This window comes from Neoarius graeffei, chromosome 3 (assembly GCF_027579695.1).
Source record: "Neoarius graeffei isolate fNeoGra1 chromosome 3, fNeoGra1.pri, whole genome shotgun sequence".
Lineage (NCBI taxonomy): Eukaryota > Metazoa > Chordata > Actinopteri > Siluriformes > Ariidae > Neoarius > Neoarius graeffei.
Genome location: NC_083571.1, coordinates 72,034,070 through 72,050,580, shown reverse-complemented (window position 1 = coordinate 72,050,580; position 16,511 = coordinate 72,034,070). Strand labels below are relative to the sequence as shown.

Here is a 16,511-nt window from a genome sequence, read left to right as displayed (position 1 = left end):
TTTGCATAGACTTAACAACACTTCAGTTTAGTTTCACTGAAATCTCAGGTCCATTTTATACACATGCAGAGAAAATGAACGATCACCTGTCACTTTCTCCACACTTTTTCATGTGAATGTAAAGTTAAAAAGACTCATACGAGTTCTTCAAATAGTGCTAGGTGATTAGTTGGCCAGGTGATTATGTAAATGAATATACAAATGTGAAAGAACTGCGTCATCTATTGTTGAAAATAATATCATCTAATTATCTGGAGCCGCTTTCTCCTGTTCTACATGGTCGCAGGCAAGCTGGAGCCTATCCCAGCTGACTACGGGCGAAAGGCGGGGTACACCCTGGACAAGTCGCTAGGTTATCAAAGGGCTGACACAGAGACAAATAACCATTCACACTCACATTCACACCAACGGTCAATTTAGAGCCACCAATTAACACTAACCTGCATGTCTTTGGACTGTGGGGGAAACCGGAGCACCCGGAGGAAACCCACACAGATACGGGGAGAACATACAAACTCCACACAGAAAGGCCCCCATCGACCGCTGAGCTCGAACCCAGGACCTTCTTGCTGTGAGGCAATAGTGCTAACCACTACACCACCGTGCCACCCCACGTTGATGACTGTGTTTGTGTAAAACAAAAGTAGCAATAAAATATCTAGCACTATCTTTTCTTTGGTCTGATAATAATCTGATGATCAGTCTTCAGTTCCGGTTGATTCTGTTCCGCTGTTGCTGCTGCTGCAATCACTGTACATAAACCTGGTAATAAACTTCTGTTGTCACACACAGAGTCATGATTTCTTCTGTTTGGAAAAAAAGAAAATGAAAAGACAGAAATCAGTACGTTTATCTGAAACAGTGACATCAGAGTCCACTACAGCCCACTGTAGACACTTCTAAAGCTGTGAGACGGCTCTCAAACATCACACACATGAGCTCAGTAACATCTAAATCCACTCAGACCACAGCATTCACAAGAACTTTAACCACACTGAAATCCTCCATGTTGTGAAACTCGAGTTCTCTGTGAGAAAAACTGCTGCACATCACACTGAACTGTCGGGCTTTATTTTTATTTTCAGAGTAAAACATTTGTCACTGTCTGTCAGCCCATCAGTTACTGACCTGAGTGCGTTTATTATGATTTATCTCAGAATACTGTACTTCTTCATTCAGGCCTTCAGTTGCAGAAGAGTTTGCAAAGACATATATATACACAGATACTGACTCATAGATCAGGAGAAATAAGATTGGTAAAAGTGATGTGAAAACACTTAAAATAAAGAAATCAAAGCTGTGTGTGTAAATTGAAAGTTATTCCTAATCATGTGGACTGTGTGTGATACTGTTGTGTACATGTTTGTTAGAATGGCAATTTAAAATAAAAAGTCAAATGCAGAATTTGTTTTTTCAAGATATGAATAAATTCCCAAATAACAAAACTGGAATTATTTGCAGTAATGCAGGTTTAGTAAGAAATGAGATGAGAGGCATCGAGGTAAATTTCACTTCTGCTCTTATTCTTTCAGACAAATAATGAGACAAATACCTGCCTTCTGTACGCCGATAGGGTCCATTTAATTTCTTTCTCCGCAGATACACATACGTCACGATTACTAGCACGACTAAAAGCACAGACACCACAACTGGAACAATCACAGTCCTCTGCTGATGAGAAACAACATCTGTAATTTAACAAAAAAATTAACACAAATTTATGTAAGATGAAAAAGCAGCATCATTAGTTTTGTCCATGTATAATAATAATAATAATAAATTATTATTATTATTATCAATCCATCCATCCATCCATCCATTATCTGTAGCCGCTTATACTGTCCTACAGGGTCGCAAGCAAGCTGGAGCCTATCCCAGCTGACTACGGGCGAAAAGCGGGGTACACCCTGGACAAGTCACCAGGTCATCACAGGGCTGACACATAGACACAGACAACCATTCACACCCACATTCACACCTACGGTCAATTTAGAGTCACCAGTTAACCTAACCTGCATGTCTTTGGACTGTGGGGGAAACCGGAGCACCCGGAGGAAACCCATGCGGACATGGGGAGAACATGCAAACTCTGCACAGAAAGGCCCTCGCTGGCCACGGGGCTCGAATCCAGAACCTTCTTGCTGTCCCTTACAGAAAAACCACATGAACTTCACGTGTGATTTTTCACGTGACTTTTGCTTTTGTGGAATGTTTTCCACATGTGCTCTACATGGTAACACATGTTACAAAATCTGATACCATGTATTCCACATGTTACCACATGGTAACATGTGATCACATGTGGTAATGTGATCACATGTGAAATACATGGGAAATTCATGTGTTTTTTCTGTAAGGGGTGAGGCGACAGTGCTAACCACTACACCACCGTGTGGCCCTATTATTATTATTATTATTATTATTAAGTCTGCGATAGTATGCATGTTGGTAAAATTGTAGAAATCTGAAGTCCAGTGTGTTTTTAGAGATGAACATTGCTAAACTGGTTTATTTATATTTTCATACAATACTGTATGATTATCTGTTTTTTTCTTTGTTTTTTAATGCAGAGAAATATCAAACATCATAAAAGAATTTGTCGTGAGTTTGACAGGGTGAAATCTGGTGTGATCATGGCATGAATTGACATTCCCACAGCTTCACATGGGGAAAAATACTTCATTTATATCATGGTGTGAATTGGCCTTTATAAAGTACATTACAATTTGAGTACTATTGGCTAAAATCAGTGTTAGTGAGAAAAGAGGAACCAGAAATGAGAAATGGACATCTTTGTTCGGGCACGTCTATACCGGAGGTGGGTTTGGGACGCACACTACACGTGAAAATGGCTATCAATATGGAAACAGAATATGGTGTATTGGACTGAAAATTAACTGTATAGACTCATAGAAGACATTTTTTTCAATGAATATTCAGGCATGTTGTTGAAAAAAACCACATTTTTGTGATCAGTACGAGTTTGAGAAGAGGACGCTCATATTTTATGTAAAAAAAAAGACGTTCTAGGATTAGGTGAGTAAACAAATAAAGTACGTACTATTATTGTCATCAGTTTAACTACTCAGTCTTATTATTTAGTTCTTTGGAAAGAAAATTATTTTTAATAGCAAAAAAAAAAATCGGGCCTTCTGGCAATGAAAACGTTAAAATGGACGTTTTAAATGCAGGCAGCAGGGGGCATGAGAGGGTTTTTCTGTGATTGTTTTCTAGTGAACTGAAGACACAGGTGAGTGACATTAGGTGGGTTTGTAGCAGTATTATTGCTAATGAAGTTGGCTCACTTTTTATAGTTCTGTATTATTTAGTTAGTCATTAGATTACAGGACGTGAGATGTCCTCGTTCCAGGATCGGTGGTGGTCCCACTAGAGGGCGATGCTGCATCAGGAGTTAAACATTTGTCTCGTACCTGAGTTCAGAGAGCAGTAGTGTGTGATGTTGATTGTGGTTGCCTCGTTACTGACTGGGTTGGAAGCCACACAGCTGAACGTGTGAATGTCCGCCATCTTTATTTCTAGATGAAGACTCAGTGTGATGTCGGATGAGTTGCTGCTGCTGGTGTAGTTTAATAAAACATCATTTTCTTTAGACCAGAAGAGCTTCAGTCCTCTGACGTTCCTCACAGAACACAGTAACAAACAGAACTCTGAAGAACTGGAGGATGTGTTCACCACCTGAGGAACTGAAACTCTCTCTGTACAGAAACATCATGAACAATCTGAGAAGTTAAAGCAATAGTTCGGGATTTTTGACATGAATCTGTATGGCATCCCCGTCAACAGTGTCATGCAAATACACTGACTTACCCCCGACAGCATCCTGTGAGTCCAGTTCTTGTCTAGTTTTGGTCCAGACGAAAGTAGTCCGGCAAGTTTGTTGGGGTCACGAAAGTGAAACGTTTTTCTTCTCAAAACAGTATGTGTTCAAAAGAGTGATATATTTGCATCACAAAACCGTTGCCAAATAAAAAGTCAGACCTCGCAATTATTTGGCGCTATATTTTGTCTCCCTCGGTATCACTGCGCGGTGTCATGTTGACATCTGCGCAGGAATCAACGCCTTTCCCATTGTTTGGCAGTGATTAGGAGTTCAGATCAGCGGCGCTAACAAGCTGCGGCTCCAGCTTCACCTTCTTCCACTTCTCTGTCCACCCTTTCTGCAGCGCGCAGTGATAAGAAGGGAGAGAAAATAGTGCCAAGCGATTTCGAGGTCTGACTTTTTATTTGGCAACGGTTTTGTGATGCAAATATATCACTCTTTTGAACACATACTGTTTTGAGACGAAAAACGTTTTACTTTCGTGACCCCAACAAACTTGCCGGACTACTTTCGTCTGGACCAAAACTGGACAAGAACTGGACTCACAGGATGCTGTCAGGGGTAAGTCAGTGTGTTTGCATGACACTATTGATGGGGATGCCATACAGATTCATGTCAAAAATCCCAAACTATCCCTTTAAGAATTGAAGATTCTTTATATCTAAAATCTGTGAAACACACTCACCGTACACCTCCAACTGATAATCCTGTTTTCCCTGCGGCTCTTTAATGCTCTCCACTATGTAAAGTCCTGAATCATCTGTTCTCAGGTCTGTGAGAGTGAAGAACCCACTCTGACCGTCCCAGTGAAGACGATTCACAAACTTCTCACTCACGTTTGTGTCGCTGTATTTATTCAATATCTGTCCAACTGTGTTAGTTTTATAAATTAAAATCCCAGAAACAGGGACACTGGTATGGAATGTAAAAGACTCGCCTACAGCACCGATCACTTCCTGAACTGAAGATCCACCAACAGAGCTGAAGGTCTCTGAAAGAGAAAACAGACCTGAGAGTCTCATAGAAGAGTCATCATAAATGCAATGCATTCGTCGATTGCTATAAATCATTCAAATAGAATAAAACCACCATCACCATCATCATCATCAGGTTTCTGATTATTGACTAATTTCACTTGAGAGTCTCAGAACACATGTATATGTTTCCTGATTCTCTTGACACAATTTTATTTTGTGCAACTGCAGCTCTGAAGTGAAACAATGTCTGAAATCCTACACACACTTAACACCTTTTACTGTTATATTCCGAAATAAAATCTGCACAAAAGCCAACAAATATACAGCAACTCTCCAATTCACTCAGAAACAGTCGGAGTTTGTCCTGTAATAACGATGACCAGAAAACATTCGCAAAGCTGCACCTGAGAAGGTCTTTGTGTGTGTATACACACACACACACACACACACAACTCTATAGTATAATTACATTACTGTACTCTATTTCTTCATACAGGTCTAAAGTGTACTGATTTACATCTTAACAAAATCCCCCAGTTTACTACATTGAGTGGAAAATGTATTCAACTGCACTTCCATTTTTTTGTGTGTATCATATGAGGTGCTTAAGTTATTTTTTGTGCTGAATACAATCTAATTACACCTAAAAACATTTACAAACAGCTGAGCCCGCAGTATGCCATAATAATGGCGATAATTATCATCACCATCATCATCATCTACTTTAGAAAAACCTCAGCTGATAATCTCAAAACACAAAACAAAGCATGAAAAATAAATATACACACAACAGGTTATATATAAAACAAATCTACACAATGCAAATATGTGTAATGTTTTTATTCTGCACTAAATTCAGCTGTGTGTCTTTTAAAGTCACAGTCTGAAAGGCAGAAAGCTGATCATGGAGGTTTTGGTGAAGTTTAATGACGGAATAGTTTCTGTAATTATTTACAAGCAGGAACATCTCATCTCATCTCATTATCTCTAGCCGCTTTATCCTGTTCTACAGGGTCGCAGGCAAGCTGGAGCCTATCCCAGCTGACTATGGGCGAAAGGCGGGGTACACCCTGGACAAGTCGCCAGGTCATCACAGGGCTGACACATAGACACAGACAACCATTCACACTCACATTGACACCTACGGTCAATTTAGAGTCACCAGTTAACCTAACCTGCATGTCTTTGGACTGTGGGGGAAACCGGAGCACCCGGAGGAAACCCACGCAGACACGGGGAGAACATTCAAACTCCGCACAGAAAGGCCCTCGCCGGCCACGGAGCTCGAACCCAGACCTTCTTGCTGTGAGGCGACAGCGCTGACCACTAACCACTACACCACTGTGCCACCCAAGCAGGAACATAATAATAATAATAATAATAAATTATCAGAATAACTGAGGACGTGTTTTATACCTGGAATGTTTCATGTAGCTGATTAAACTCTGAACATTTTTTTTGCTAGAAAATAAGCAATTTCTAGTCATTAATTTGTTCTGAAAAAAGATATATATTGTGTATTAAATTAGGGTTATACATTTGTTCTTTTATTGAAGCTGAGTTAAAATAATGAGGTCTTAATTCGAATATTTTACTCTGTTACTTTATGCTTTACAATGAAATTTTCAGCATAAAGCATCTCTGTATCTGTGAATAAAGTGTTTAGGAAAAAAAAATCACTCAACAATTTGTGGAGAAATCTAAAATACATTATTTTACCTGTTACTCTGGGAAATGATCCTTTTATAATAATATGGATAATAATCCATACCTGACAGGAAAAGGAAAAGTAGACTCAGGCTGTGATGAAAACGTCTCCTCATTTTGCTGTCTCGTTCTGACTTTTGATTTTGTCAGCAATAATGTGACTGATGGAGGCCAAATGATTCTGTGAAGTGACTCTTAAAGACTCGTTTGTTCAACTTGTTGTTAAATGATTCACTTCCTGCTGTCAGAATAAACCTTCATAAACACAACTCTCTCCACACAGATCCATCAGACTTCTAACACTGAGCTTATTCACTTAGTGTAGAACAGGGTTTGAGAGACCAAATCGTCTAAAAATTACATTTCTTGATTCAAAAACATCTTAACAGAATGTGTATAAATTTTGAAACAGACAGATAAAGATTTACAAATTTTACACGGCAGTTTTCACACAAAATCTTTAGGCCTATCCAAACCTATAGAGGATGTGCAGTCACGTGACCCGCACGTGTGTACTCCGCCATATTGGACGGCATCAGGATTGTTTACCTTGCATGAGCGTAATGGATCCAGGGAGTAATCCCCAAGAAAATTCAGAAAATACCCCATCTACATCGCGCGATTACTTGTCTAAGTTTGTTCAGCATCTTGAAGGTGACGTGAGGCAGCGTTACGTAGAAAAGTGTTCCAGGTTGGGGATTGCAGATCCGTACAACTTGCCGCAATCCTTATTCAGGGAAATTCGGAGCTGTGGTGCCAGCGATTTGCCCATTCTGGCCTACCAAGACATTTACAATTTTCTTGTTAATCGTGAATCGTGTTACACTGGCAAAGCCCTCAAAGCTTACAAGAGCCTGGAAGCCTATAAATATTTTGTTGCGGGATGGGCATCCCAACTATACCTCTGGAAGGTTCCGAAGAAGAATGTCTACTTGATAACCTCACGGGTAAGTGGCATTAAGACGTTTATCATAAAGAGACTATGCAGGACGTTTTATCATAGGAATGTTTGAAATCTAAACTCAGTCCATGAAACATAGGAAGTATGAGAAGAAAACAGTAAATCAGAAAGCTGCGCACATTTGCGCAGCTTCCGCGAAAATGTGCGCAGCTTTCTGATTTACTGTTTTCTTCTCATACTTCCTATGTTTCATGGACTGTGGCATTTGCTTATTTAGCAATTTTAATACAGAATTTACTCTGATGAAATTATTCAGACACTCCAACGCCCCCCCCTAAAAAAAATCGGATCTGCACGATTCAGCCGTGAAAAAGGCGCATCCGCCGTTTGCATTCCTGTTTAAACTCATAGGTTAACCGACTTTAACCGGCTAATGAGGCTCAATGGTCGGTCAAGATTTTTTTTTAGTTTTTGCCATCCCTACTATGGATTGGCCTTTCAAAGGCATATATGAGCCAAAAAGATAAAACATTGTCAGCAGGGGCGTCGTAGTGGGGAGGAAAGGGGGACTGAGTTACCAGGGCCCCAAGTGGGGGGAGGGTCCTTGAGGAGTCTGTAATTTTATTTTCCTTTAAATATCAATACCATTTAAAGATCACAATATATGTTGCTAACTAATGTAAATGCAATGTTTTGGGTAAATAAATCGTTTGATTAATGGATTGAATTGTGTGTCCTAGCCTACGGTACATATATGCCGCTTTTCCACTACAAACGCGGCTGAGTCGGGCTGAGCCGTGCCGTGCTGAGTCGGGCTGAGCGGGGCTGTTGGAGTTGCATTTCGACTACAACCGCGCTGAACCGTGCTGGCTGGAAGTGGGTGGACACATTGGGTGGAGTTAGCGAAAGTGGGTGGACGTCAGGTGATGTCGTTAAGCAGCGCAAACAGTGACATCAGTGAGCTTTTAAGCGGTAGTCTCACGACCCGAATAGTAAACAATAAACATGGAGGACATGGAGTCGTTAGTGTTGCTGGTCTTGGTGTTGTGGCTTGTTGTCACCGACAACGCGGACAGATACTGGCAAGAGCGTATAGATGAGGCGAGGCGCATAAGGCTTCAGAAATTCTCGTAATTCGTAATTATTCTTCTTCCGGGTTTACGGTGTTTACAGATCCCAGCGCGCTCGCGGGGCGTGTGTGGGCATGTGAGGACACTCCTCCTCACCAATCAGTGCACAGGGGAGTGTCTGCTCACGCCCCCAGCCTCACTCGGCACGGTTTGGCTCGCTTCAGCCCCACTCCAAAACCGTGCGAGTTTTAGGGGCTAAGCAGGGCTGAAGCGAGCTGAGTCGTGCTGGTTTTTGGTAGTCGAAACGCGAGCCGTGTCGGGCTGAAGTGAGCTGAAGCGAGCTGAAAAAGGGTAGTGGAAAAGGGCCATTAGTGTCTGGGGGACAGCCTCCCCCCCTTTGCACGAAATGGTTTAGTCCGCTTTCACCAGGCTTTTTAACTAGGCGCATTTAGCATAACGTTCATTTTGCTGAAGCAGCGCATGCGCATTGTAGGCTGTCTGTGCTATGGAAGATGATGCACAAGAAAATAAAATCCCATTTTCAGAAACGAAAAGCAAGGACGCGCTATCCTAATGGGCTTCATGGGCAGCTGCCCAGGGCCTCGGAGGTAGCGAGATCGGAAAATATGAAACTATATTTTCATAAGTTTTGATCATATTTGAACATTTTTGATGCATTTCGCTACCCGTAAGGAAGCCCACCTTGTCCCGTCGCATAAATCACCCGTCATTGTCAATATGATCACTGTCCACCATGTCTTCACACGCTACGCCAGCTTGAGTTCAAGGATTTAATTAATGACTTCGCTTTCCAGAAAAGTAGGAAGGTGCCCTTGTAAGTTGACCCATGGCTGTCAAACTGAATGCGCAAAGCTGTGTGCCACTGCTGTTTGGGACATTACGTGTGTGAAAGGATGAAATGTTTCACATAGCCTAACATTTTGAGATTTATTTCTGAGAAGCAAGATATTTTTCTTTCTTTGTTATCGCTCTTTGTTTTCACAAGTTAAAAGTCGCCTGGATTCCAAAATGAAAACGAACGCTTATATACCAAATGAATGTTCTGAATACTAAGGAAACTGTTGTAGGCCTAGGTTATGTTCTTGACATGTTGTTCATTGACTCACTCATTCAAAGGCTTCTTGAAGCTAAACTTTAGTTAACCAGACTTGTTAACCGTGATGTCTGATGGATTTTTTCACCATGCAATTGCCTATTTCACCATTGCTTTTTCTTGATTAAATAGGTGTTGATGGATATAAAATTTTATCGTTCAATAGTATTTCTAATTGTGCCACTGTCATTATTTAAGTTTCTGTGTCTAGTTAGACAGGCACGTCTGAGGGGGTGAATTTGCTGAGCGCAGCTGACAACAGGTGGGGGTGGGGCCTCGGGGGGGTGTCTGCCCAGGGCCTCGGCAAGGGTTAACGCGGCCCTGACGAAAAGAGAGGCAGGAAAGAGACAAAAAAAGAAATGAGGGAAAGCAACTGCTCACAAACTTCTTTCCCAAAAAAAGGTGAGCCCAAATGTGAAAGCAAATAGCCTACATTAAATGAACACCCACGGTTATAAATGCTTCAATACCACCGTGATTGTCTGTCAGTGCTAAAAACTGCACAACACAAAATTAGAAAGAACATGATGCCTTTTTTGTTTGCATTGCAATAGTATACTAATCAAAAATTAAATTAATATTTATTATTGGGCCATAATATAATTAGGCTAATAGCCTAATTTAGTCTCAATGTCCTAGGTTCATAAGGATAGGTTGTCAAATTAGTAGCAAAGCTAACTTGTGAAACGCATGGCACTCAGTTTCAGAGACCGTCACAGAGGGGGATGCAGCAACAGACCCCTCATCCTCTGATACTGGGGATTTGAGACAAGGTGAGCCTTTAGTTTAAAATGAAAGCACATAATTTTAGCTATTTTTACTGGAATGTGTTAAGCAACACTAAAGTCATGCTCTGTGTTTTACTGAAGCCTATGTTTGGCTATAGTCTAATTAGAATAAGAGACTAAAAGTTTACATTTTTGTCACATCCATAAGAAAAGTAAAATGCCACATAGTTTTTTATGATGCAAATGAATATATGAAGTTTGAGGAAGTTTTACACAAAATATTTATATATTAAGCATGTTCAATCACATCAGTTAGGCTACATTGCCTGCTAATATCATATGCTTCATGCTTGTAGAGGGATCTGTCCAGGTAGATAGAGAAGATGTGATAGAGGATGATGCAAGTGAAGGAAGTGAAAGCAGAGAAGGTTCTGAGAAGTGAAAGGGATGAAGAGTAGTCAGGGCAGTGCCAAGGAGTGCAAGCCAGAGGATCCAGCACTATGGCCAGAGAAGTTGACCAGTGAAGAGAGAGACACAATAGTACGCAGATTGGCAAGCAAAGAAAAGACGAATCAAATTACAGCAAAAGACAAGGAAGGGAAACCATTTCCTAACTACCTTCAATTTGCAAAGTCGGTCAATGGCCGTGAGAAAATCAAAAGAGATTGGCTAATCTATAGTGAAAGTGCAGAGATTCTGTATTGCATCCCATGCCTTCTTTTTTTCTCACGAGCTGAAAAAGCCATCTAAAAGTGCTCTCAACTGCTTGGATGGTGTGAAATTATCACACATTAAATGGCAAAAAATGTACAGAAAATTACCAGGACACGAGACAAACATGCCTCATAAGGAATGCTATTTGAAATGGAAAAGGCTTCAGCATTCATTATTGTCTGGAACAGGAGTTGATGGCCACATTCAGAAACAAATACAGACAGAAATAGAAAAGAATAGAATGATTCTTGAGAGGCAAGAAAACTGGACTTTAAGGACCTCATCAATGATTTTGCCACCAAGAAGACCCGCCAGTGGGCACTAACTGGGGTATAAATTCCAGTGTTTAGCACTTTGTGGAAGCCTGTTTTCTTTTTGCCCTTTTTAAAATGAAAAATGACAAGAGAGTCAAGTTTTGTTTACCTTTCATTCTAAAGGAAGTATTTTGTTAATGTAGAAATCTGGAAATGGCATTTTTCTTTTATGTAATAAATAAGCTACTTGATAAAAATCTGTTCTCTTCAGCCCAATGCAAAGGTGCTCAATTTTCATGCAGGCCTATTATGTTTGGTGACCTATGGTGGCATTTACTGTTACAACTTTTTAATCATTCTGCAAATAAAACAAAGATTCAGTGAAGTATTGTGATTAGGGTTTTTTATTCATTTTAAAAGTTGTTAGATTAATGTGTGGCTACATAACTGACTGGACTGGTAGTACGCCCTTGTTGTTAGATACTTTCAGCATTGTTAACTGCTGAGCTTTTTTGGGGGGGCATGGCCACTGCTTGTGCATAGGGCCCAGAATTTTGTGCTACACCCCTGATTGTCAGACTAGGCCAGGGTAGTAGGGCTAGGCATAGCCATTTTAAACGTTAGAGATCAAGCGGACTGACGGCCACAAACACTGTACTGTCTAGTTTCTAAGTATGCAGTTATCATTCAATCCGAAAATCAACTTAACAGATGTACTAGGAGTATTGAATTAGAAGATTACACCTACCTGATAGGAAGTGTTCACTACAAATTCGGCTGGTAGAACTGGGGTAGGCGGCACGGTGGTGTAGTGGTTAGCGCTGTTGCCTCACAGCAAGAAGGTCCTGGGTTCAAGCCCCGGGGCTGGCGAGGGCCTTTCTGTGTGGAGTTTGCATGTTCTCCCCGTGTCCGCGTGGGTTTCCTCCGGGTGCTCTGGTTTCCCCCACAGTCCAAAGACATGCAGGTTAGGTTAACTGGTGACTCTAAATTGACTGTGAATGTGAGTGTGAATGGTTGTCTGTGTCTATGTGTCAGCCCTGTGATGACCTGGCGACTTGTCCAGGGTGTACCCCGCCTTTCACCCGTAGTCAGCTGGGATAGGCTCCAGCTTGCCTGCGACCCTGTAGAAGGATAAAGCGGCTAGAGATGATGAGATGAGATGAGAACTGGGGTACCAGTTTTCTCTTCGCACAGCAGATACCCATTTTGCGCGTCTCTCCTCGTCTGCGGGGAATCTATAAAATGACAGGCCCTCCTTTTGGCCCTGTCTATTGGTACAACCAAATGCTGAACAAGATATAACCATTCTCGAAAGATCTACTCCCACACACTTGATAATTAGAACGGGTTCGTCTAAGTTCTATGCGCGGCCATGCCGTCCAAGATGGCAGATAAACAAATATCACGTGACCTCGTGACGTCACGTGCACGCTCTCTGTATAACATTTCCCTTGCTTGAAATGTGCTGTTATTACATTCAACCCCCGCCAGGGGGAGCAAAGGGATGGTGGGGTTGTGTAACGGGAAGGTAAGAGAGGAGAGGAAGAGCTGCAGCTTTCTGTTCCTTTTTTTCACACCCTTTTGAAAGTGGCCAATCATCATGTCCTGATTGGCCACTTTCAAACCTGAGAATAAGTTCTATTGGCTAAAATAAGTGTCAATCACTTAACCGTCTTGGACGCGAGAAACAGCCATGTTTGTGAGGGCACGTCTGTCCTGGAAGTGGGTTTTATATCGGTAGAACACGGTAAAAACGACCATGAAACAAGGAACATTTTGTTTTTGAGAGAAAATTAACTGTGCAGACTCGTAGAAGACATTTGTGGCTTTGAGTATTCTGGCCTTTTTTTTGTAATCGCTATTAGTTTGAGAAGAGGACACTCATTTTTTATAGGGAAAATTAAAAAGATGCATGTTTGAGTGTTAGGTGAGTAAATAAACAAATAAAAAACATTATGTCATAAGTTAAACTACACAGTCTTATCATTTAGGGGTTTTTATTATTCATCCTCTTCTTTGATAAAAATCTAATTTACAATATATATAAACTCTTAAGAATTAAAAACACCATATTTACAAATTACCAAAGAAAAATAATAAAAATTATAAAATAAAAAACAAAACTGGAAAAAAACAACAAAAAAACAAAACAAAAAAACCTATCTAATATCAGCAAGATTAGCATTAACAGTAAAATCCAATAAAAATTCATATTCATTGTTTTTAAAGAAAGGAGTGCGTGAACCTCTAATGCACATTATTACTGCTTTCAAAATTTCAAAAGATAACTTGGTTCTTAGGGTTTTTTTGGTAGAAAATTATTTTTAATAGCAAAAAATTAGACATTCTGGCAACGAAAATATGTTTAAATGAATGATTTAAATGACTAGTCATGACTCAATGCAGGCAGCAGGGGGCGAGAGAGGGTTCTTCTGTGATTGTTTTCTAATGAACTGAAGGACACCGGTGAGTGACATTAGGTGGGTTTGTTGCAGTATTGGTGCTAATGAAGCTGGTTCACTTTTTATAGTTCTGTGTTATTTAGGTTAGTTGTTAGATGAAATAAAGTGAGATGTCACTAATGGGGCCCCTGTAATTGGCGTAAGCTGTAGTGGTTTCCCAGCCATGATGTATCTACATATATATCTCACTATGGCAAAGCAAATTAAATTAAATTAATAAATTAAAAAAATGCCCTCGTTCCGGGTTCAGCGGCAGTCCCACTAGAGGGCGCTGCTGCATCAGGAGGTTTTAAGCAAACCGCAACCACACAACACAATCCCTATCTACAAAACATCTCATCTCATTATCTGTAGCCGCTTTATCCTGTTCTACAGGGTCGCAGGCAAGCTGGAGCCTATCCCAGCTGACTACGGGCGAAAGGCGGGGTACACCCTGGACAAGTCATCACAGGGCTGACACGTAGACACAGACAACCATTCACACTCACATTCACACCTACGGTCAATTTAGGGTCACCAGTTAACCTAACCTGCATGTCTTTGGACTGTGGGGGAAACCGGAGCACCCGGAGGAAACCCACGCGGACACGGGGAGAACATGCAAACTCCGCACAGAAAGGCCCTCGCCGGCCACGGGGCTCGAACCCGGACCTTCTTGCTGTGAGGCGACAGCGCTAACCACTACACCACTGTGCTGCCCCTCTACAAAACATATTCTGAGATAAAAATTATATAAAAAATAATTTGTCAGAATTTATGAATTTTGTCGTTTCATACGTTTATATATAGGACAGTCAGATCACCTTTCTCTGTCTCTCACCCCTAAGTACTCACCACTCATCCAACGTGTGAAACCTATAATGAAGACAATAACATACATGTCAACCTTTACTTCCCCATGCCCTTACAAAATCTGTACTTTTCCCTTACATACACCCATGAGCCCTTATACACGAGAAAAAATTCCAATATATAATCCAAAGCACCAATTGTTTTATTGCACATTATACACTCCTATTGTAATAGGCATATTTATCACACTGCATCAAGTTAAAGGGATCAAATAAGCATGGACTGAATAAAAATAAATTTTAGATCCCAGAGAAAACAACTGAATTAAAAAGGACTGTATGTACAGTCAAGTAAACAATTATCTACTAAAGAGAATGACTGAACTATAAACTTAATTATTGTATTGTACATTATATCAGTAATACCAGAATTATTGATGTAAATTTTGCAAATAAAATGTATTAATATTAAATAGTTCATAAAAAATTACACAAAGTTCTGTTTGACAAGTGTTGACATCACCTACAATATTACATTCCATCAAAGAAAATTACTTGAAATATAACAGTAGGTTACATGTAATAAATTATATATAATCATGTCAAACAGTAAATGAAGGTTAGTAAAAGTTCCATTTGAGAAAAAAGTGTTGATGCCGCAAGCAGTGTTAGATCCAACTAAAGATGACTGAACCACATCAAGTATATTATGTAAACAAGGATAAGTGAAAAATTAATAAATTATGAAGTTAAATTGAAAATCTTCCCAGTAATTTACAACAAGAATTTAAATCTTATTCCTTTTTGGAGTGTTCTTTGTTGTACAAAGATGTTGCAGATTTGGCACTAGCTATAATATCACTGCTTGGGTAGCAGTTGTAGCTCCTCATCACAGTTCATTTTAATTTGCAGATATGCAGTTCATGTGTCTGCAGCCATATTTTTTCTGTACTCAGTATGAATTTTCCTAACCAATGAAAAAGCCCTCTCACTATCTGCACTGCTCTGTGGGAGGCACAGCAAAGCAGTAAAAAGTTGTTTCAGCATTGGAAACCTGGCAACACCCAGAGCAGTTTTTACATCGAAGACCTTTCCCCAATATACATCTGTTATTTTCCTGGTCAATAAAAGAAAATCAGAGCACGGCAAACATGTAGATGGTGTTAAATTGCCTCCATCCCCTACTACACATTTTAGAGACAGGTTACCAACGGTCGTTACCACCATTACTCTTCATTCAGTACTTTTCCAGTTTACTGACGACTGATGGTAACGGGTGTTGGTCATCTGTGTCTACATATAATGTCTATCAGCAATTAAAATGTTTAGGCAAGTGAAGCCAGAAATCGCTGAGTAACTACAGTTGCCGTTGTATAAACGGCGACTCCTAGTATCTCCTCCCTAAATTATCATGATAATGGAGGAAGCTTTCCAACATGCAAACAGTAAAAACTTAAAAAATAAATAAATAAATAACAAAGGCTTACCTGTGCAGTCTTTGAATCGAGAAACTTTTTTGTTTTTTTCGCCAGCCACGAAAAATGGTCTGCCACAGTCAGGGGGATGTTGTGTTCCACGAGAAATTGGCAGAACATAACTTCTGCAGCCGTCACAGAAGTCTGGGCAGTCCAAGCCGATGGACTTAAATGACTGAGAAAACCACGTGCAACTATAAAACCACATAAATCGAAAATAGTTCCGTTTCATTGGGCATGCGTGTTTGAAAAAATAAATGGTGGATGCTAAGAAAATTTTCTCGGAGTAACAGAAAAAATCTCTGATACAAAATGTAATTTTCCCGTATGAAAATCAGTGTACGCCATATTAGCCAAAAAATTGCATTTTCCCGTACAAAATACAGGGAACCCATATAACTTGACATGTATGCAATAAAAGTGTGGCCAGAGGGGACAGACTCTGTGCTACAGGACCAATTCAAACACACAGACTGG

The 16,511-nt window shown here is 40.3% G+C and overlaps 1 protein-coding gene across 2 annotated transcripts; it reads right to left on the bottom strand.

Annotated features, from left to right (window-relative positions):
* Positions 1 to 563: 563 nt before the first annotated feature.
* On the bottom strand, positions 564 to 6,664 carry LOC132882887 (SLAM family member 5-like). 2 transcript variants are annotated; one of them, XM_060915987.1, is made up of 5 exons: positions 6,590 to 6,664; positions 4,527 to 4,832; positions 3,432 to 3,716; positions 1,553 to 1,688; positions 564 to 806 (listed from the first exon to the last, which is right to left on the bottom strand). In XM_060915987.1, exons 1-5 carry the CDS (start codon positions 6,639 to 6,641, stop codon positions 665 to 667), a joined length of 921 nt encoding a protein of 306 aa, XP_060771970.1. In that variant the 5' UTR covers positions 6,642 to 6,664; the 3' UTR covers positions 564 to 664. The 2 variants fall into 2 exon arrangements, with proteins under 2 accessions (XP_060771970.1, XP_060771971.1); XM_060915988.1 differs by having other exon boundaries at positions 660 to 806; positions 1,557 to 1,688.
* Between the last annotated feature and the right edge of the window lie 9,847 nt (positions 6,665 to 16,511).